At 35.3% G+C, this 21,900-nt stretch overlaps 1 protein-coding gene across 6 annotated transcripts; it reads left to right on the top strand.

Annotated features, from left to right (window-relative positions):
- Positions 1–285: 285 nt before the first annotated feature.
- LOC104239175 (axial regulator YABBY 5-like) lies at positions 286–6,856 on the top strand. Of its 6 annotated transcripts, none has more exons than XM_009793733.2 (6): positions 286–702; positions 2,417–2,536; positions 3,401–3,524; positions 5,588–5,636; positions 5,727–5,802; positions 6,483–6,856. In XM_009793733.2, exons 1-6 carry the CDS (start codon positions 622–624, stop codon positions 6,594–6,596), a joined length of 564 nt encoding a protein of 187 aa, XP_009792035.1. In that variant the 5' UTR covers positions 286–621; the 3' UTR covers positions 6,597–6,856. The 6 variants fall into 6 exon arrangements, with proteins under 6 accessions (XP_009792035.1, XP_009792033.1, XP_009792036.1 ...); XM_009793731.2 differs by having other exon boundaries at positions 324–702; positions 3,395–3,524; XM_009793734.2 differs by having other exon boundaries at positions 338–702; positions 3,404–3,524.
- Positions 6,857–21,900: the final 15,044 nt, after the last annotated feature.

The raw sequence follows: 21,900 nt of genomic DNA, 5'->3' as shown, positions 1-21,900 counted from the left end.
ACCAATATGAAGGAAAATATATTATTATAAATTTCTGAATGATCTCTACAATTCTTTATTTCCTCCACACATAAAATAAGCTATCAATACCCCTATTTATAATAGTATGAAATTCATTTCAACTAGAAACATGAAAGTCTATTCCTACATTTATTCTAACTGCAATTCCTATTTAGACATGAATTAAATAAATCAAATCCTAAATAATTAAGGTTTATACTACAAAATAAATCTGAATTCGTCTAGCACCCCTAACTTTGCCCCAATACCGACCAGACCAATCCCATCCCATCCATCTCTTCACCTCTAATATGTGTTTTTTTGTATCCTTGCTTTCATTCATCTCCCTAAAATCATACCCATATTTATCATCCCTCCTTACTAGGTTTTTCTTCCCTTTACACTTCTTTTTTTCCTGTCTTTTTGAACTTTTATCTTTCAGCTTTTTCTATAATTTAATACTATCAAACACTACATATGTTCATATTTCTTGATTTGGACACTTCAACTCTAACTCTTCTTCTTCTTCTTTAGCTTCTTTCTTGATTCTATTTTCCTTGATCTACCTCGTCGATCCGCGATTCCCGGCCAACAACGTTAAAAGGACAAAACAAAAAATAAATGTCTCTAGACATAACATATTCGTCTTCCTCGGAACGTGTTTGCTATGTCCACTGCAACTTTTGCAACACCATTCTCGCGGTACACTTTTCATTTTTATTTCATTTCTTGAAATATTTTGTTCCTCCCCTCAAATTTACAACCTTTTAAAAATTTACCGTGCATGCTGGCCAAAAATTTAGATCAAATCATGAGAAAAAAAAAAAAAACTCCATTTTCCAAACTCATGATAATAATAGTTCAGATCCTTTTTCTGGATTTTTTTTTATGTGAGGGCAAATCTTGTGAGAATTTACAAAATTATATATGGTAAAATGAAGTCTTTTTTTGAGAGCAAGGCCTAGAAAAGTGTTATAGGGTTGGAGGAGAATTTGCTTGAAAGTTGAGTATGTAATTGCATATTTTATGTTATTCTTCTAGTAATTGAAACCAAGTTTTTTTTTTCTTTTTCCTTGTTTCCTTTTCTAGGGGTCTTCTCTTCAGTTGGAAAGTTTAAACTAGGAAGTTAATGGAATGGAATATGAACTGAGATCCAGTTTATTCCAAAACGTGATTATGAATTACTCATATATTTAATAGGCAGGCAGTAATCATACTTTACGTTGACTAAAAACCCAAGATTTTTTATTTTCACCAGATGCAAAGTATTTGATCCTTATATCAATTAATAGGGTTCTTGTGAATAGAATTTGCAAGAGCTCAACTAAATACTAACTATTTAACAAGTTAGTTACTCGTACAAAGATAGAATTGGATTTGCTTACTAATTGGTTAACTTTTCCTTTTAATTCTTCTATTTATTGCTCCTCTTTTAATTTCCCTTAGGTTCGTACTTCTGGGCTGATCATAAATAATTGTGTACTCTAATCTTCGATGCCATTAAATTCGTTTCCTGAATATAAAACAGTAAAGATCATGGGGTGGGTTTTTTTCCTTCAGTCTATCGTACTATTCATTTGTCCATTGGATAATACTCAACTCAGAACATATCTTTTTCTTCTCATTGATTAAAATCTACTTTAGTTTCTGTGAAAATCAGAATGATAGAAAGAGTTCTCTTATTTATTATTCTTCCTATCTTAGGAACGTGGCTAGTTAGATAAACCCTTTCAATTTGGGCATATACAATGAGTAGTTATTCCACTTGAAAAGAACTAATGTATGCATTACATTGTCTATATCACACTCCTGGGGTGCGGTCATTTCCCTGATCCTGTGTAAACGCGAGATGTTTTGTGCACCGAACTTTTCGCCGCTTTCTTCTGTTTTGAAAAGAAATATGAAGAGGGTAGTGTGTGATCTTTTTTATTTTATTTTAAAAAAAGGAATTTTAATTGCCTCTTAGTCGTTATGGAATTCATAATTTCTGTTCTCGTTATGTCATTGTCTTTGTTCAGTACTCTCTCTTTTCTCACTTTTCTAATGACTGAGCAAAGGTCAGAAAAAGTCAAGAGCACCGAAAGGAAAAGGAAAGAAAAGGAAGAGAGTCCAAGAGGTTCCTTTAAAAGAAGATGCTTATAGTTATAACCCATGTAAGGAATGGGAATTATGTTGTAGAGTCTGATATCTTAGCCTTTTAGCAGCAGTTGTACTAATTTTAGTAGTAGGAGAGATGGAGATGTGAGCCTTTGTGTTTTTGCACTGTGAAAGCTACATTAACAAACTCCATCATTTTATTGTAAACTCCATTCTATTCATGAAGTCTTAGCTATTAGAAAAATAAACTAGCTAGATTATTCATCTCAAACATATGGATTTTCTAGTTCATGTGTGAGTTAATATGTATTGTTGTCAGGTTAGCGTTCCATGCAGCGGCATCATGACAATAGTGACAGTAAGGTGTGGACACTGTGCAAATTTGCTTTCTGTTAATATTGGATCTTTGCTTCAGTCTCTCCCCCTTCAAGATCTACAGGTATAATAGTAGTTAGTCCATAATCTTTTTGGTGTTTGTGTTCTCTTTCATTTGGAATTCTTGGTCAAACAAGAATGTGGAAATAGTGTTCTAATTTTTACTTACTTTCTACTCCCTCTCTTATTTTATGTGATAACACTTTGACTTTATACAGAATTTAAGAAATGAAGACATATTTTTGACACTTATGGTTAAAAGATGCATGTTTTTATTTTTAATTCAATGAGCCAAATATCTATTCAAAAAAGTATATTCACCAAATAATTTCATTATTATTCAATCCCCGCATTGTAATCCCCCATATTATGATTACGCTATAACTTGTTTGCAAATCAAACAACCCCTAAAGAGTTTAGCTTATATACACTAATGACATAAAAAATTATTTATAATATTAGATCATATTTACCTATTGAAGCAGATAACCTACCTTATTTTCGAGATTAGAAATTTCGCTTTTTATGAAGGGGTTACCGGTAGATATCTTTGGAATATGAACGGATGTCGTAAATATTTATTTCCACCGTTAGTGAGTATAGACTAGGGAAATAGTGTTGTATAACAAGCTAAATTATACTAATAATGTTAAATTATTTTAGTCAGAGTATAAGTTAAATCCATTTAGTTTAGGTCCCTAGTTTCTCATCTTCTGCTTTCTTCCTTAATGAGTCCAGCCTTATATACTCCACATGAATATAAATGCATGCAAATTACATAAACTAGTAAATCATCACTACTTAACTGTCAGTAATTAGTCTATCTTTCTTGAATTAATCTTTTGTTTTTTTGGGGTAAGGGAGGGGAGGGAAGTGACATATTAATTAATGCTCATATATATGGCTCTCATTTACTTGAAAGAAGCAGCAGAGATCAAATATTGAAGATGCTAGTAAAGCCTTTGGATCATCCTCTTCTACCAATTATCACAGATTTTCTGCCATTGGTACATCTCCTGAAGATGATCAACCTAGAACCATGCCTATACGCCGTAAGCTCTTTCTCTCAATTTCTTTTGATCTTATGTTATATTTTCTGAAGGGACCTTTAGTGTAACTGGTAAAGTTGTATGCTATGTGACCAGGAGGTCATGTGTTCGATCCATGAAAACAGCTTCTTGCATAAATGCAGGGTAAGGTTGCGTACAATAGACCCTGGTGATCCGGCTTTTTCCGAATCTCACGTATAGCAAAAGCTTAGTATACCGGACTGTCCTTTTTATATTATATTTCCTGTGTTTCCTTGCCGCGCCAATGAAACCCACCAACATGTTTACCTACCAGACATTATTAAATCTAACTGTATTTTGAGGATAAGATTCCTAAGTGAGACTTGATAGAATGTCTTGTCCTACCTACCCTTAGAATTGATATGAAGTCGTCATAGAGACAGACACCTAGCTTAGTAGTAGCACTATTGTTTTGTAATCTGAACGGAATAGCTCATTCTGACATTTTTCTTAGAGGATGCTACGTACACTTATCTCTCAATGGTTATCTAAGCGATTGTTTGGTACAATGGTGAGATTATGGGATTAATTATCTCACCTTTTATCCCATCATTTTAATGTAGTAAAAGATATCTCGTTATTAATTAAATTCTCAAATCAAACATAGGATAAAGTTAATTCCAGACTTTATCCCAAAATTATTATCCTTATCCTATGTACCAAACGAAGGCATCCGAGAGAACTTAAAGGGTCTTGGATTATTCCATCCATAACCTTAAAGTTTCGGATGCTTTCACACTCTTTTAATTTTTTTTAATACTAATGTAAGGGTCTGCTTAACCCTGTCAATATAGACGGTATTTCATTTTTTTTTTAAATAAAAAAAAGAGTTTCTAGGTGTGTATTGTTATCAAAATTTTCCTTCCGTCCCAATTTATTTGATGCATTTCGGATTTTGAGTGTCACATGAGTTTTTCTTTAATTTGATCACGATTTTTCTTGTATGCCTTTAAAAATATTTTAAATTATTAAGTATTATGACTTGTAGTATTTTTGAGGTAGTTTCCAAACATATAAATTATATTTGAGGTACTAGATTTTATATCTGAATTCATAGTCAAATTTGAGAAACTTGACTCTTGAAATTTGAAATACATCAAATAAATTGGGACATAGGGAGTAGAAGATTCATAGTACTAGTAATTTAAAGTAATATGTAGGAGTACAATTTTTATTTTATTTAATAGGAGTTCGAGGCAATTAAATCTGAATATGAGTATGAGTTTTAAACCTAGCTACCTTTCTTTGTCTTACAAAATTATGCCTAAGTTTACCTTCACGATAGGGGACCAAAATCAATTTAACTTCAAAGAAAAGCAGTTTATCCATCTTAATAAGAATTCTGTACAAATAGAAAGGCCACTTGTCATGTTGTGAATTGGGATGGATGCCTGAACTATCTGCTTTAATTTACTTAGGATCTGAAGTTGATTGTGACATTACACTTGTATCCAATTCATCTTTAATAAGTATCTAGAAACATTGGTTAAGTACTTCTCTATTCTCTGCTGCACCCCTTTTTCTCTTAGGTCTTTTCTTGGAATAAATAGGTTTAGAGCTAGCTCAAATAGGGGTAGAGGTAGAGTGCGAGATGCGGGTTTGGTCGAATCAGTAATTTTTGTTTAAACCATGTATTTGTCTTAAGAAATTTATTGAATATGTACGACTTGTTAATTTAGAACCCAATAACTTAAAATAATTATACTTTCGAACCCATAAAGTTCAAATCCTGATTCCGCCTCCGAGCTCAACATCTCTCCTCAGCATTTTTGGAATCTTGGAGTATATCGTAGTTTTACCTAAACCATAGATACCTTTTATTTTATTTTTAATTTAATAAAGGACCACCATATTGGTGGAGGTTAGGCTATGACTCCTTGCTGTTTATAGCTTAACATTAATAACAATAATTACGTTTCAATCCGAAATAAATTGGGTCAGCTATATATATGCATGCCGGAGTCAAAGAGTTAAAGGCTCATTTACATTATTTTTAGACAAGTTACTATGCTATTACCTAACTCCATTTAAAAACCATGTTGCAGCACCAGAGAAAAGACAACGTGTTCCTTCCGCCTACAACAGATTTATCAAGTAAGTTCAATTTTATTATTTTAACTAGCATGTAACGTACGTAAGATGTGTGTTTGCTATATAATACGATGCCGTATGTTCAATGTGTAGGGAGGAGATCCAAAGGATAAAGGCAAGCAATCCTGATATTACTCACCGTGAAGCTTTTAGCACTGCTGCCAAAAATGTAAGTTGTACCATAAAACATAAGTACATAGATTTTCATGGAATGAGAATTAGAAATAATTATTTCAATTTAAATTAATTTTTGCTATGTGGATAGGTTTAGTCGTATGAAGAAATAGAATGAAATGATAAACACTGCATGTATGTACAATAATATAGGGATTTTTTTTAACTTTTAACCTGCGCCAGAAACTATTTACATTTGGTAACCGAAAAAATGTATAATATTTGTATATAACATATATAATATATATATATAATACAAAAAATATATAATTTTTTCGTCTATTATTTTGATAACGGCTGTACGATATCATTTTTTCAATGATATATATATATATATATATTGCAAAGTGTTTTATTAGTTAGACAAATCAATGCTAAAAAATCTTGGGATACTTCTCTTGCTCTTCTTTCTAGCTTATCTGTTACCTTTGTGAAGATATGGTTTAGTTGAGGAAAATAGTAGAACATTGTACAAGTTTCAGCTGACTATTCAAGTTTTTAATAAAAAAAATACTCCAGCTTGAAAAAGGCAAATTAAAATAAAATTGACCCTATTATGTGGATTTTTAGGTTTTCCACTAGGACAAACAGAAGAGGCACTAAATAGAAAACAGTGACTAAAGCTTTATCTATCTCAAGAAATTTACCTTTTGGAATTTACACTATATTTTGCAGTGGGCACATTTCCCTCACATCCACTTTGGACTAAAGCTGGAGGGCAACAAGCAAGCCAAATTGGATCATGCAGTTGCAGGAGAGGGTCCTCAGAAATCTATTGGTCTCTGTTAAGATATAAATTATGATGACAAATAGTAGTATACTTGGAAATAAAGAAGAATTTTATATATACAAATATATAGGTGAGATAATCTCTCCAAACTAATAATCTTTCATTTTGTTTTCTCTTTTCAGAATGATCCCTTATAGGGCCTTGGATTCTTTGTTTATTTTTTCGTTGCTTTAATTTTGTGTTTTGAACATCATATATATGTTGTATTATGTAACTAGGTTTTATGTTTATTACAATGATACACGCTTCATGTTTATAACTCTTTCAATTGTTTGTGTTATAAACCTATGTTCGAAAAAAATTCTGCAAATAAAACAGGAAACAAAACAGAAACAGAAATATAAACAATATAATTAAAAGTTCCAAGCCCAACAAAAAACTATGTTTCCTTAAGGAATTTAATCCCCTCACTGTTGTCCAAGGTTATTGGATTAATTCCTCCTAGGATAGAACATAATAACTATTCTGTAATACCGGCAATGAAAATTACAGAACTTCGTCGAACTCAACAAATGACAGTAAACCACACTTATGCTTATGTTTTGCTTTGAAAAAATAATGCAGAAAAATAGAACAGAGAGGGGAGAGTATGCAAATTTTCGGTGGTGGAAAAATGAGGCAAAATTTCTGAATACATAGCCAAACAGTCTGGGTTAAATAGGTGCGAAGGTACCTGTTCACATGAGGTATCATTTCGACAGAAAATATTTCTGTTTGCTCGCGAATTTTAAATTCGAAAACGACCTTAGGACCGTTAGAAAATTTAACGGCGCGAAGCACCACTACTTCTCAACTCTTTAAGAGCTAGAAGATGTACTTCTCTATATAAGCACAAATATTTTCTTTCCATTTTTCGACGAGGGACAAAGTGTCTTAGTAAAAGAAACACTTCAAACTTTTTGTTTCCCTCCGAATCTTTTTTCTCCATTTCCTATTCACACCTCCTTATATATTTAACTAAATAAAACCCCAACAGTTTGTGTGAGCCCACTTAATATTTTCTTTAGTCTTGACTTTTAGTTTCAGTTAGTTGCACAACGATTAATTATGCGGCAGCGAGAGTTCTCTCGTTGACTTGATAAGGGGAACTAAAAGACAACACATGTTAGTGTTAACTGGGGATCTATCAAAAAATAATGATGGAAAACCCCACTATTGTCAGAATGCAACTGAGTAATGGGGTATTTGGGGTTCATACGTGTTGTAGATATAATTACTACATAGATTTTTTTTTTTTTTTTAAAATCTACTACATAGATTGTACCTACGATAATGTTTAATTTTTTAGATATGAAATTGTCACATGATTTAATGTGGTTTTAGATCAAATATAAATTATGGGTTCAAGTCCTATATATATAATACTTTTTTATGTTGTTTTGAAATATATAAATTTTATTTTCAAATATTTGATCGTCTGGAATGGTCATTCATATATAGAGCCCTCATTTCTTTAAATTCCCTCCAAAAACCACTAAACTAATTATGACTTGTATTTCTACCTCTAAAATTGATGTCTTAGTGAATGGCTCTAAGACGAAATTCTTTCATCCTTCTAGGGGGATCAGACAAGGAGATCCAATGTCCCCATATATATTCATGTTGACCATGGAACTCCTCTCCACTTATACAAATTACCAAGTAGACATTGCGCTCTGGGACCCCATCAAATTGAGCCCCTCTACCCTTCCTCTCTCTCGTCTATTCTTTGCTGATGATCTCACTTTAATGGCAGAAGCTAATGAAAAATCTATTCATTCTATCCATCACTGTCTATCTCTCTTTAGCCAATTTCCAGGGCAAAAAATTAACTATCTTAAATCAAAAATCATTTGCTCAAAAAATTGCATTCAAACCTCAAAAAATATCGCCACTTCTATCTTGAACATTACCACTAGTGATAACTTTGGGAAGTATCTTCGTTTCCCCATTCTTAATCGTCGCCCTAAGAATTCTGATTTCCGTTTACTTATCGATAATTTGAACAATCGCCTTGCAAATTGGAAAACTAAATTCATTTCTTTGGCTGGAAGAGCCACCCTAATCAAAACAACCCTTCACGCTCTTCCAAATCATTTCATGTCCTACTTCCTCCTATCTCCAACTATTCAGAAACATCTTGATAAAATTCAAAGAGACTTTCTATGGGGCTCCACCACTCAATCAAGGAAAGTTTATTATGTTAAATGGGACACAGTCACGTTGCCAAAAGAAAAAGGAGGTCTAGAAATTCATAAATCATCTCACAAAAACCTATCTCTTCTAGCCAGCCTTGTATGGCGTTTATTTACACAACCCTCTAAGCTATGGGCTAGTATCCTAATTGGTAAGTATAGTAACCGCACCAGTGCGAAAAATTATTCCTTTATCTGGCGTAACATTCTTACTGGTTGGAATCTTTGCCCAAAAGGAATTGCTTGGAGTGTTGGTAATGGAACATGTGTAGATTTCTGGAACTCCATTTGGCTTCCTAATAATCAACCTCTACGTAGTATAATTTCTGGGTCAATATCTCCTCACGACACTCACAAAAAAATCAACGATGTGTGGAAAAACTCCTGTTGGGATCTATCCAATCTCTCCTTTGATTTACCCCAACAAATCAGGAATCTTATCTTATCCACAAATCTCTCTCTTAATAACAACTTCACTGACTGTCCCTATTGGTTTTTGACCTCTAATGGAAATTTTTCCACAAAATCAATCATGTCCCTTCTCCACCATGCATGCTCTCCAACAATTCCTCCTCCCTTTGAATGGATCTGGAAGCTCAATACCCTAAACAAAATCAAGCACTTTCTATGGTAATGCATGCACAACAAACTCCCAACAAAATCATACCTAAACCATATTGGTATGCAAATTGACCCTATTTGTTCTCTTTGTTGTCAAGAAGAGGAGACTATCACACACCTTTTCTTATACTGCACATATGCAACTCACTTCTGGAGTACTATTGGCCTTAACATTAACACCCTCGATATCATTAACATACACTGGCTCACTGCCTTAAAATAGACTCCCCACCCCATCCTTAATCACTCCTTGACCTGGGAAGAGTTCTTTCCATTTGCACATTGGCTTTTATGGAATAACAGGAATAACAATATCTTCAATCGCAACAACAACACCATTTTCAGTCATCTCGTTTATGTACGAGCCTTAGAATACAAGCATTATGCCATCAACCCCTCTAATAGATCGCCTACTACTAATAACAGCAATGCTTGTTGGCATCTCCCTCTTGCTAATCATATTAAACTAAATATTGATGGCTCATTCCGTAACCAATACTCAATAGGTGGTATTGGAGGAATCTTCAGAGACGCCCAAGGAAAATGGATTCTTGGTTATAGTAAGGCCATAATTGGCCCTACCCCGCTTGCTATGGAGTTCCAGGCTCTAAAACATGAACTTCAATTAGCTATGGAAAATAATTTGACACACCTAGTAATTTAAACGGACAATACCAACATCATTGATCTCCTAGACTCAGATACATATAATCCTCATACTAATATTATCTTTGATTATATGTACTGGATGAGAAAGTTGGGGAATCCACCAGTCCAACACATCTATCGTGAAGGCAACCAAATGGCACATGAACTCGCAAAGCAGGCATCAACCCAAGCTAATGTCAACTTTTCAGCCACGTTCTTGCAAATGCCAGAATCGCGGAAGGATTTTGTTCTTTTTGATATTTCTGCCACTACTACTATAACTACTATTAGTACTAATGTTGATGTATCATCCAACTCAACTCTACTACATTCTCATGCAAGCCTTAACTTAGTAGATAGTAGCCTAGCAACTAGCTTTCTCCAGGTTAATCAAGATTATAGTCCGTCAAGCCTCCCCTGTACTAATCCTTAATAGTATTATATAAAATATTTCTTGTTTTAAAAAAAAGAATCTATCTAATATCGCGGTCAAAATTAATAACTTTGACATCTTACTCCACTGACTATATTACTAAAGTGAAACAAAGAGAATACTAAAATATATTCGGAGGTATCAAAAAATATACTTCCTCCGTTTCAATTTAGATGAAGTAGTTTGACTCGACACAAAATTTAAGAAAAAAAAAGAAGATTTTTTAAACTTGTGGTCTTAAAAGCTTAAGGGGTAAAGCTTTGTAGGGCCGTGACATTTTTGTGGTTATAAAAGCTTCTTATTAAAGGTAAAATGGGTAAAATCAAGAGTTAAAAGTTGAATTATTTTCAAATTTAGAAATATATCATTTATTTTGAAACGGACTAAAAAAAAGTACATCATCCAATTTGAAACGGAGGGAGCAAGAAAGATACCAAAGCATATTCACCAAGTTAGCACCAAGTCACTATATCCCTTTTATATTTGAAGGGTGGTTTTTACTCCTTCCGTTCATTTTTATTAGTCCACTATGACCTTTGAACACTCTTTAAGAAATAAAAAAAGATTTGAAATTAGTAATTAATACTATGGGTATAACATGAAAAAAAAGAAATTTTTTTCTCTTGATATGCTAAAAGTGACAAGTAAAAGTGAAAATCTATTTTTAGAATATTGGACAAGTAAAAGTGATAACGGAGAGAGTATTTCTTAACCAATTTGGCTTTCCTGAAATAAACTTTACAACCAGTAAGTTGAGGTACATATATAGAGCACGAGTGACCTTTTTAATTTTTATTTTTAATCATCTGGTATACGAAATCGACATATTTGACTAATTCGAAATACGACAATTAGAGTTACCAAGGAAATTAAAGTAAAATGTTTTCTGTCGAAAGGTGGGGGTTGAAACGGAGTTGATAGTAACAGTTGAGGTGTTCATCAGTCACAATCAGAAAGGAGGACAGAAATTTAACAAATCAAGAAATGGGGACCGATAAAACACCAAATTTGATGGCACTGCTAAACAAATGAAAACCTCTATCGTTAAATCACGTTTCTTCAGCACAAACACAAACACAAACCAAACAAAACGTACTACAGCAGCTTTAAACGAAAGATATTATTGTTTGGTTTTATGGCAGCAAATAATCATGCACGCTACTACTTCCAAATATGGTATGAATGAAAGAGAAAATTCAGTTAAAGTGAGCAGCTTCCCCTGTTCACTATGGCTGAAGTCAGTTTGCAAGACAAAGTCTAGTTTTTACTTTGACTTCCTCTTGTACTTGCCCCCTCTCTGAGACCCTCAAAGGATCCAATTCAGGGCGAAGCCGAGACTCCTCCGTGACGTGGTCTTAGACTGGTTAATCGCGATGGACCAGTATTTCGAACTAAAAGAGATTTCGGATCCGGAGCGGGTACGTTTCATTACCACGAAGTTGAAGAAAACAAAAAGGCAGGTTTATGGTGAGCACATGTACGACAGAAGAGGGAGCTGGAGGAGAAGCGCTACGAAGAACAAGAAGTTCTGAAATGAGGATATGTGATTGCGTGTCACAAAATATTGCTTATAGTACACATTTGTCCATGTGTTTCTCCGTGTTTATTGAGTAATTTTCTGTGGAGGTTTTCATTATTATGTCATGCGTATGAGATATTGCGAATAGTCAGTTAATTTTTTTTTTCTTATTACCGTGATGTTCGGGAGCTCAACTAATTCCATGGGTAGGTGGTATAAACGAAAAGCAATCACCAAATATTTTTGTCTTCGTTACAATTTGAACATAAGATCTCACGATTCTTACTTATTTTATTGACCACTAGGTCACACCCTTGAATTTTAGTATTTATAATTTATTTAGATCATAAATTTAAATATTTATTTTATTTTATTTTTTAATCAAATTTTGTGTCTATTCAGAATCAGAGGCGGATGCAGAATTTTGGAAGGATGGGTGTATTATTAAGAAGAGGGGGATCCAGGATATAAATTTTGCGTGTTTAACCTTTAGTTCTTACTATTGTGCACGCATTACACTTTTGAAATTATAAGTTCATTTTTTTTTAAATAGTAATGTTCTTGCATCAATATCTATTTCCTATGTTGAAAATATTGGAATCAGTTAAACTCATTGATTATATGCTACATCATACACTGCTACTAATTTTAATATACACATTTTATTTAATCATATAAGATTTTATGATGACAAAAGAAAAATAGGAATTTCAATGTGTGAAAATTTTGAAAGAATAAATCAAACAAAAAAAAAAGAACTAACAAAAAGTACTTAATTAATACGCAAAAAGTAACACCAGACATGTCCATCTCCTGTAGGCGTCTACTTCTTAAAAAAAAAGAGGAAAAAACAGCAAGATTGACATGAGAATTGACCTTGCAACCTCACTTAGAGAGGTACACCTAGTAATTATCACATCATATAATACTTTGAGCATGGATGCACACAATATATTTAAGTAGTTTTAAAAAAATATAACATTATTATACATATTTTAGGGAGGGGAGCATGATTTTACGTGCCCCATAGAACCCCTAGGTACGCCGTCAGAATATATTAAACAAAATGGAAAAAAGGGAGTAATAATTTCTATAATTTATTATGTTAGTCCTGATTCTGCCACTTTAAAATAATTCAGCAATAGAATTTTGAGCCAATGAAGACTGTACACCGTATAAAATGTGTCTTAATGCAAAAACCATGCTCCACTAACAACAGTAAAAATAAGAAATAGAAATTCTAAACTTTTGGATGACATGCATGGCCAAGATCTATCGTGATCAAATAACCCTAGCTACAGCACCAAGATTTCTTAGTTGGAGTATTCAACAAATTATGAAATGATACCAATAAATATTGTGGTGGAATAGACCGTATCTTTTTTCTTCGCCTTTAAATTAAGATTTCAAGTTCGAATTGTAAGAGTAAAAAAAAAAAAACGATAGAAAATATTTTTCTCTTTTAATATAGAATCTTATGCCGCATGAATCCCAATTAATGGGGCCTCACGCAAAAACAAATAAAAATGAAGTGACCACGTACTATAGAGTGTGAATGACTTCTGACGAATGGACACAATCATGAACCGGCCTCAACTAACTTTTACAGTATTTCTTTTTGGCGTCTTTATCAAGGGTTAAACTGTCAAAAGTTGCAATCCCTTTTAACCAAGAATTTAAAGAACTTGTATGCTTGAAAATTTTAATTTTTATGGTTTACTATTATTTAGATGTAGACTCTTACCTAGAAAAATCAAGTAGAAATAATCATCTATTTAATTTTTGTGATAAAATTTATACTACCAACTTAAAAAAGCAAGTTCGGTGTATAAAGTATCTCGTATTCACCCTAAGTACGGGGATGGGCCGTACCTCGAGGAGTGTGATGTAAACAACCTATCTAATACTATTTTCATGACTCGAACTCGTGACTTATAGAACATATAAAAATAACTTTGATGTTGCTCCAAAGCTCCTTTTTACTACCAAGGTATTTTAACTTATTATAAAAGGTAGCTTATATTATTTTCATATTACTTCCCTCATTTGTTGCACACTAGTTATATGTAGTTCTTTTTAGATAAATATTATTTTACAATATCGGTATATATAATAGAAAATAAGGCAAGTTATCGGCTTATACCTGTTAAATACACTGGTGTAATTTTTTTATATTTCTTAAATTATTTGTTTTTCCTTAAAGGTGGCCGGATGTTTTTAGTCTTCTCTTGTTATGAATCAAGTTGCGTATGAAAGTGTTTTTAAAGGTGTGGCATTAAGCCTACAAAAGAATCTGTAATGTCAAATCATGTAGTAGTTGATATTTTGGAAGTTAGTGAGGGAAAATACTGTGTGTAAAAGATAGGTGGTTTTCAGGCCTATACTTGCTTTGCTTTCATTTACTCTCTGCGCATAGTCTGTCATGTCAACACAGAAATCGAAACTCTGAACCTGTTTTTTTGCTGCAGCCAATAGTGTTACCTTTATAAGGACAGGGGAAACCCAAACGAGTAGCTGGTTTTTCTAACCTTTTCCCCATTTATCCACTTCATTTTTTTTGCTCTTTTTTAATCATATTTCTCCATCACTATCTAAGTCCGGAACCAAAATATGATTCTTTTGGACTCAAAAGAATAAAAATATATGAAAAAAATATAGTGGCCAACATATTTAGCATCTTTTTAAAAGACGTTATACCTTAACGGCCGTTTGGCCAGTTAAGTATAGCGTCTTTTAAAAAGACGCTATATATAGCGTTTTTCACTAAGATGCTATATATTATGTGGGCCCACAAATAATTCTTCTGGGCTTAACTGACATAACAATAATTTAACTAGGTATAACATTTTAAGCTAAAACGTTATACCTCAAATAATTTACCCCCGGACTGGTTTTTGCCTTATTTAAGGACGTTAAGGATTTTGTAAAAATCCATTCAGAAATATTCTCAAGTCTTGTGAAATTTCTCTTTGTTAAGTTGTTTTGCATTTTGTTATAATGTCTGAAGAGCAAAGAATTAGGGTTTCATTATATTGGGGAAGTGAGATTGTGGTGGTGAATAACTCAGTAAGCTATAGTTTATCTCCGTAGTCTCATATTAAGTTTCCATTTACAATAGAGTACGATATATTGGTATCGTTGTTATGTAAAAAAATGAGTGTGAGCAAACGTTCGGCGAATCTTAAAATAACCGGAAGATATCCGTATTTTGTGACTCCGCAAGGGGTTGCTTGTTATACTGAGTTTAATATCGAAGATGATGAAACTCTAGGATATTTTTGAGGACTCCGGATGAATATCGAGAATTTATTGTGATAAAATTATTGAAAATGTACGTCAAGGCTGAAGATGTTCGCAATAATGAGGTTGTGCAAAGTAGGGAAATCCCTCAATCACCGGGTGATTATTTTGGAGCAGTTTTAGCTGAACAGGTTCCGGCTGAAAGAGTTTGGCTGGATCTAAACTTATCTCCACGGGCAAATGAGGAGCGAGGATATAATTTTCCCCCTAGTATACATAATCCACAAGTCGAGTGGTAAACTTTAATTTTTCTTTGTGTACGATGTATATTTTTGTGTATTGTATTTGTATTAACACTAATATATTCCATAGGGGGTACCGACCAGATATAAATTTTACAAGTTATGAACCAACGGCCAGTTGAAATATGTCTAGTTTTTGGTGTGTTGGATCATGGTGGTCCATCCGGGAGTCAGCATCAACAAGATAATGTGCATCATGGGATATCAACACATTATGATTTGTAAGTGACTAAATAAAGTTATATGTATTTTTTGGACCAATTTGAGTAATTCATTATTTCTTTGGTTGTGCAGTAAAAACGAGCAACTTGATGGTCCTATCCTTACTCAATTGCCCGAAGACGACGTATTTAATCGGGATATGGCAAATGCGTAGGGTCGGGAAGAGAATAGTGATTATGACAACAACGTTGATGAGTGTGGAGATGACACACCCTTCCCTGACGAGGGTGATGATGAGGAGGAAGAGAATGATGAACCTGATTTGATGAGGGAACATGCTCCACCTCCTATTAGACCAAGAGTGTACGAGTCCCACGTGTCATTTTATTCACGGCATATTCCCTACCTTGATCATTTGCCAAGTATGCCGGATATGGATGCCCTCACAAGTGATATTGACAAAATTTGGACAGCAATGTGGGATAAATCTAGACCAACAGTGCTATTAAAGGGCATGTTTTTTCCTGATAAAGCATGCCTAATCAGGGCGGTGAAAATATACATTGTAAAAGAGTGTCGTGAGATGCTGGTATCGGAATCATCTCCGGATGTATACAAAGTTGTTTGTCGTAGATAGTTTACGGGTTATAATTGGATGCTGCGTGCGAGGAGGGAAAAAAATATGTGAGTTGTGGGTAAGTACATTGGCACCCACAATTATGAAATGGACACATTCAGTGGGAATCACTTTAACTTGGATATTGACTTGATTTCTCTTATCTTGATTCCATACATTGAAGCCTCCATATAGTACAAGATCAAAGAGTGTATTAGATCTATCCACCAGAAATATGAGTGTACCATTACCAAAAGAAAGGCATTTCTCAGGCGCAAACGTGCGTTTGAAATTGTTTACGGTGACTAGGATAAGTCATTTGCATCTCTACTCAGGTACATGGTCGTGCTGCAATAATTTAACCCCGGGACGGTTGTTGAATGTAAGATTGAGCGGAGTCATGGAATACCAGAACATATATTCAGATATGTGTTCTGGGCCTTCAAACCAGCAATTGATGGTTTTGTGCATTGCCTGCCAGTAATATCCATAGACGACACTCATGTCTATAGAAAGTATGATATTAAGTTATTGATCGTCGTTGCAGTAGATGGTAATTGAGGTATATTTCCCTTAGCTTTTGCTATTTGTGCCAATGAAAGCCAAGAGACGTGGACACTATTTTCGAACCACTTGAAGGAGCACGTTGTCAGACAACGTTCAGGTATTTGTCTAATATCTGATCGGCATGTCGGTATTTTAAGTTATGTACAGCATTTGTCTGCAGGAACCGTATGCATACCACCGTTACTGTGTAAGGCACTTGAAGGCCAATTTTCAGAAGGCACATCCCAACAAGCACTTGCATGATTTAATGTGGTTGGCTGCACCAGGAGTGCAAATTTAGGAGGTGCATGGAATCAATCAGGCAGGAAGACGAAAGACCCTATCATTGGTTGATGCGTCATGAGCTTGACAAGTGGACATTTCAAGCTCTTGGATTGGCTGACTACAAATATGTCAGAATCTTTTAACGGGTTATTGAAGTCTGCACGTGGATTGCCTATCACTGCCACGGTGCGGATGTCATTCAAACAGATGATAGAGAGGTTTATTGAAAGGGCTAGAGGTGCATCGTCATTGATGGAGAAGGGTGTTGAATTTATGCCAATACCAATGAAAAGATTTGAAAATACATGAGGCGATCACATTGGCATTTATTTTTACAGTATTGCAACGAGAGAAATATTTTTGTAGTTCGCACCGCTATCCATCAAATCGGGGGAATAATACACACACCGTAAATGAAGCCAGAAGGTTGTGTTCTTGTGGGAAATGGTCCATATACCACATGTCGTGCTCACATGCTATGAAGTACTTTCAACATACAGGTTTCGCGACAACCAGCTATGTTGATAAGGAATATAGTGTTGTTGCGTACTTAAACACCTATAGTGGACAGTTGCAGCCAGTGGGTGCTGAGCATTATTGACCACCAGAACCATTTAAAATGGTGTGTAACAAGGAGTATTTGCGTAATCTACAAGTGCAAAAAAAATGCGTATACAGAACCAAATGTATGTTGGTGATACCGTTTATGCGCGTAAATATGGCATATGCTCGCAAATAGGACACGACCACCGTAAATGTCCTTCAGATGATTTGGATGGCGGTGGTAATCCAGCTCCTAGTCGAAGTTCATCTAATGTGCCCAACTATCAAGGATACACGTAGTGTTTTGTTTCCGTAATGTGGTTGTAATAAGTGTATGTATTTGTTTATCTTGCAGAATGTATGAAATAAATTTATGTTTCCATTGCTGTTAATTTTTTTTGATATTTAATATTAATACTTTAGTACAACAATCTAACATAAACCTATTTAAAAAAACAACCTTCAAAATAATCTTTTTGATATTTAGCATTAATACACACAGTGTCATTTTTTTGATAGATGTTGTAATGTTTATTTAAAAGGTCTTTGAAATACGTATGACTTGGTTCAGTTTAAGAGGCTTTCTTATACCCGAAATAATTATTATCCCGCGAAGCATAGCACGGTTACATGCCACGTTATGTATATTGTCTTGTCGACCTGATAAAGTTGTTGTTCTAGAAAAGTTGTATTATACAGTAAAGAATCATTAGCACGCGAAGCATAACACCATTACATATCACGTTATGTGTATTGTCTTGTCTACCTGATAAGGCTTCCATTCTGGAAAAGATGTCTTCTGGAAAAGTTGTATTATCCCGTAAAGAATCATTAGCACGCGAAGCATAGCGTGGTTACATACCACGTTATGTGTATTGTCTTGTCAATCTGATAAAGCTGTCATTCTGGAAAAGTTGTATTGTACCGTAAAGAATCATTAGCATGCGAAGCATAGCGCGGTTAAATACCACGTGATGTATTTTTTTTCCTATAAATGACTAGCATATTTTAGTTATTATCTGCGCTTTACCAAAACAAATAGCAAACATTTCTATAGATTTTTCATTATTCTTGCATTAACAAAATGTCTGGATGCACTGAACAACTAAGGTGCTATTATGGCAAACGTGCGATTATGAAGGCATGTTAGTCCGATTGTAATGTTGGGCGCAGATATTGGATGTGTCTATACAGGTTTGGAGGCAATGACAGAAATTATTGTATGTTTGAGGAATGGTATGATGAACCCATTAATCAGGAATACTATAAATCAATTTTGCAGTATGTTTGGAAAATAAATGTTGAATACCAACACCAGATCTCTAAAATATAACAAGAAATTGCGGCACTGCGGGAGAAACTAAAAGAGACAGAAGAAGAAAGAAATAAAATGGAAGAGAAATTTAAGTGGTTGGAGCAGAGAATAATGGGCGGTAGTGACTAAACAAACACATGTATGTGTTGAGTGTGGTATTTTATCTTTATGTTTTTTGTGTCATGTATTTTTATTAGTTGTATCAAATTTAAATTATGTTAAGTTGTTATGTTTGTTTTGCCCAGTTTTACTATTAAAATAACAAAGAAACCGAGAAATAAAAATATAATGCACATATAATGCTAAACCATAGATAAAGTTGCTATTATTTACTCATTGTCATATGTACATAAAATCACAAAAAATCAATGTATCCCACAGCCTTTATGCTTTAAAGTAGCCGCTGGCCTCAGGCGCATTCCATACCGCCCGGTTACATTATTAGGATCATCCTCATCACGTCGCCTCTTTATTGGAGGATGAGCTGCAGCATGATCGTCAGTAAGGCTAGCAGGTTCGGTAGAAGGGGCCGCGGTACATCAGTAACCTACAAAATAATGAGATATTTTAGTATATGAAATATATATTAATAATTTACGTGTTAACTAAAAAAAATTAAAATATCTTACCATGGTCTCAGCGGGCTCCTGAATATAATCATCTGTCTCGGGCATGTCAGTGTCGCACATAGTGGCCTCCGCGACAGGCGAGGATGATGGCTTCCAAAAAAATATGCTTTAGATATTTATGATTAATCAATGAGATAAACACAAATATAAGTAATAGTAATACAAACTAACCAAAATTTGTGGAATATCCTCAGCATCCCTCGGTGGTGACCCATAACTAAGTCGGCGCTCATTATTCACATCTCATACCGGACGAGCATCAGCAATTGTCGATGCCTCTGGAGGTCAGGAAAAATGCATCCCAGTCATCTGAGGTAAAGGCACACCCCTGCCACGTTGACCACGTTCAGGCTGCACAACTGGCCCATAATAGTACTGCTCTGGCGCCATATAATCAGCCTCGTGTTCTAAGCACTCATCATCCCGGGCTCGCTGCAATGTTTGGGCAGCCAAATCTGTAACTTGTTGACCATAGTCGTGCAAAGTGGCCGCTCCCTCGCCGGTATGTTGCTCATATGTAGTCCCAATTGGTGGAACAGATGTAGGCCAATAACCTGCACAACATGTAAAATATTAATTAAGAAACAGTAAGGTTAACGTTATAACTAAGTATAACAAATAAGATACCAGTGCTCATGCCTCCCGGCGTATGGAACGAACCGACTGCCAGCATGATGAACGGGATTCCCGACGAAAAGTCAGGTAATGCTGCGGTACTAGCCGATATACGCATGCTCACCATCCATAAGATTGGGTGGAGGGGGTGGCGGAATCAGGTCACGCCATTGGTCCCAAGTCTCGATCTGTAACTCTAGCCATGCCTCATATGTCTGGTCAATCCTCGAACAATCATCCCGCTGGTAATGTGTACTAAGCCAAGCGGGCGGTAGAGGTACAAGCTATGGTCCACCAAATTGGTGAAGGACTCGCTCGGTGGCATGATGCTCGACAATATCGAGACACATCAACGGGACAGAAGAGCTCCAGATGAGTCGCCCGGTCGAGTAATAATCAGGCAAACTGGCTATTAGCTCGTCACTGTGTGGCCTCCAAATGAACTATTATGTAAAAATAGGAACTGTGAGTATACGCAACACGTATAAATCCAGGCCAAGTAAACTTAAGTATAGAATTACCTACGCGGCCTCCAGCAAATCCAACAAATCCCTGCAATAGGGGAGATTATGTCGAGCCTCGTACTCGCATCTGTATCCCCGCCTATCAACCCATCTCCTAGCTAAAGAGATAAATGGTGGAGGTGGTACATCCTGAGCTACCGGTGGTAGAGGTGGCTGAAACTACAGGAACCGCTCCCAGGCCCAAATCTAATATACAATTTGGACATAAAATTTAAGGTATATTTTTGTGATGAATGTTATAATGAAGAGAGTATTTGACTATGTTTTCACCTGCAGCAGCGGAATATATCCTACAACGTCTCGCTGGATGCCTATGCATGCCCGACACATCTGCCTTACAAGTAACCAAGAACAGTAGCACCCCAGCTATACTGATGTAAATCATCTAGCCGCTCAAGATGATGAAAAAATCTAAAACTGAATAGATTTCCCGAAGTGTGCGGGAATAATACGCCTCCAAACATAAGTAGCAGCAACAACCTCGTGTACCGGTTAATATGAAGATCCGGTGTATCATGAGTAATGTCAGCATGCATGGCCTCCAAATGCAGCGGACGGGCGTCAACGCAAGACGACTAGCCCCAACCAATGCATCCTCATCCTCTGGTCAGAAACAGGTGAGCCGCTGCAACATCTCCAAGTACTGATCTCCCGTACAATCTCTCATGGCATGCGGCAAAGCAACAAGAAGTCCATCAACCGGTTGCCCATACAGAATCTCCACGTCCTGCAACGTGATAGTGACCTCGCTAATGGGCAAATAGAATGTGTGCATCTCTGGTCGCCACCGCTCTATTAAAGCCGTGATCAACGACCAATCCAGCTGCAACCGGCTGTCACGACCCTAAACTGGACGCGGTCGTGATGGCGCCTATCGTGAAACAAGGTCAGGCGACACAAATCCTCAAACTAATTAAATAGTTATAATAATTCATTTAAAGTCATTCATAAACTATAAATCCTAAAATAAAGAGTGAAATAGAACAATTGCGGAAATTACACCGCCTAACATTGGGGTGTCACCAGTCATGAGCATTTAAACATCCGTCTAAGAGTATGAAAAAGGACTACACAGTCTATTACAGAGCTAGGACAAAGGAAAGTAAAGATAGGAGGGAGAAGTACTAGGCT

The sequence above is a fragment of the Nicotiana sylvestris genome, chromosome 6, assembly GCF_000393655.2.
Source record: "Nicotiana sylvestris chromosome 6, ASM39365v2, whole genome shotgun sequence".
Lineage (NCBI taxonomy): Eukaryota > Viridiplantae > Streptophyta > Magnoliopsida > Solanales > Solanaceae > Nicotiana > Nicotiana sylvestris.
Note: the sequence above shows the minus strand (reverse complement) of the source record. Positions and strands in the feature narration are given on the sequence as shown.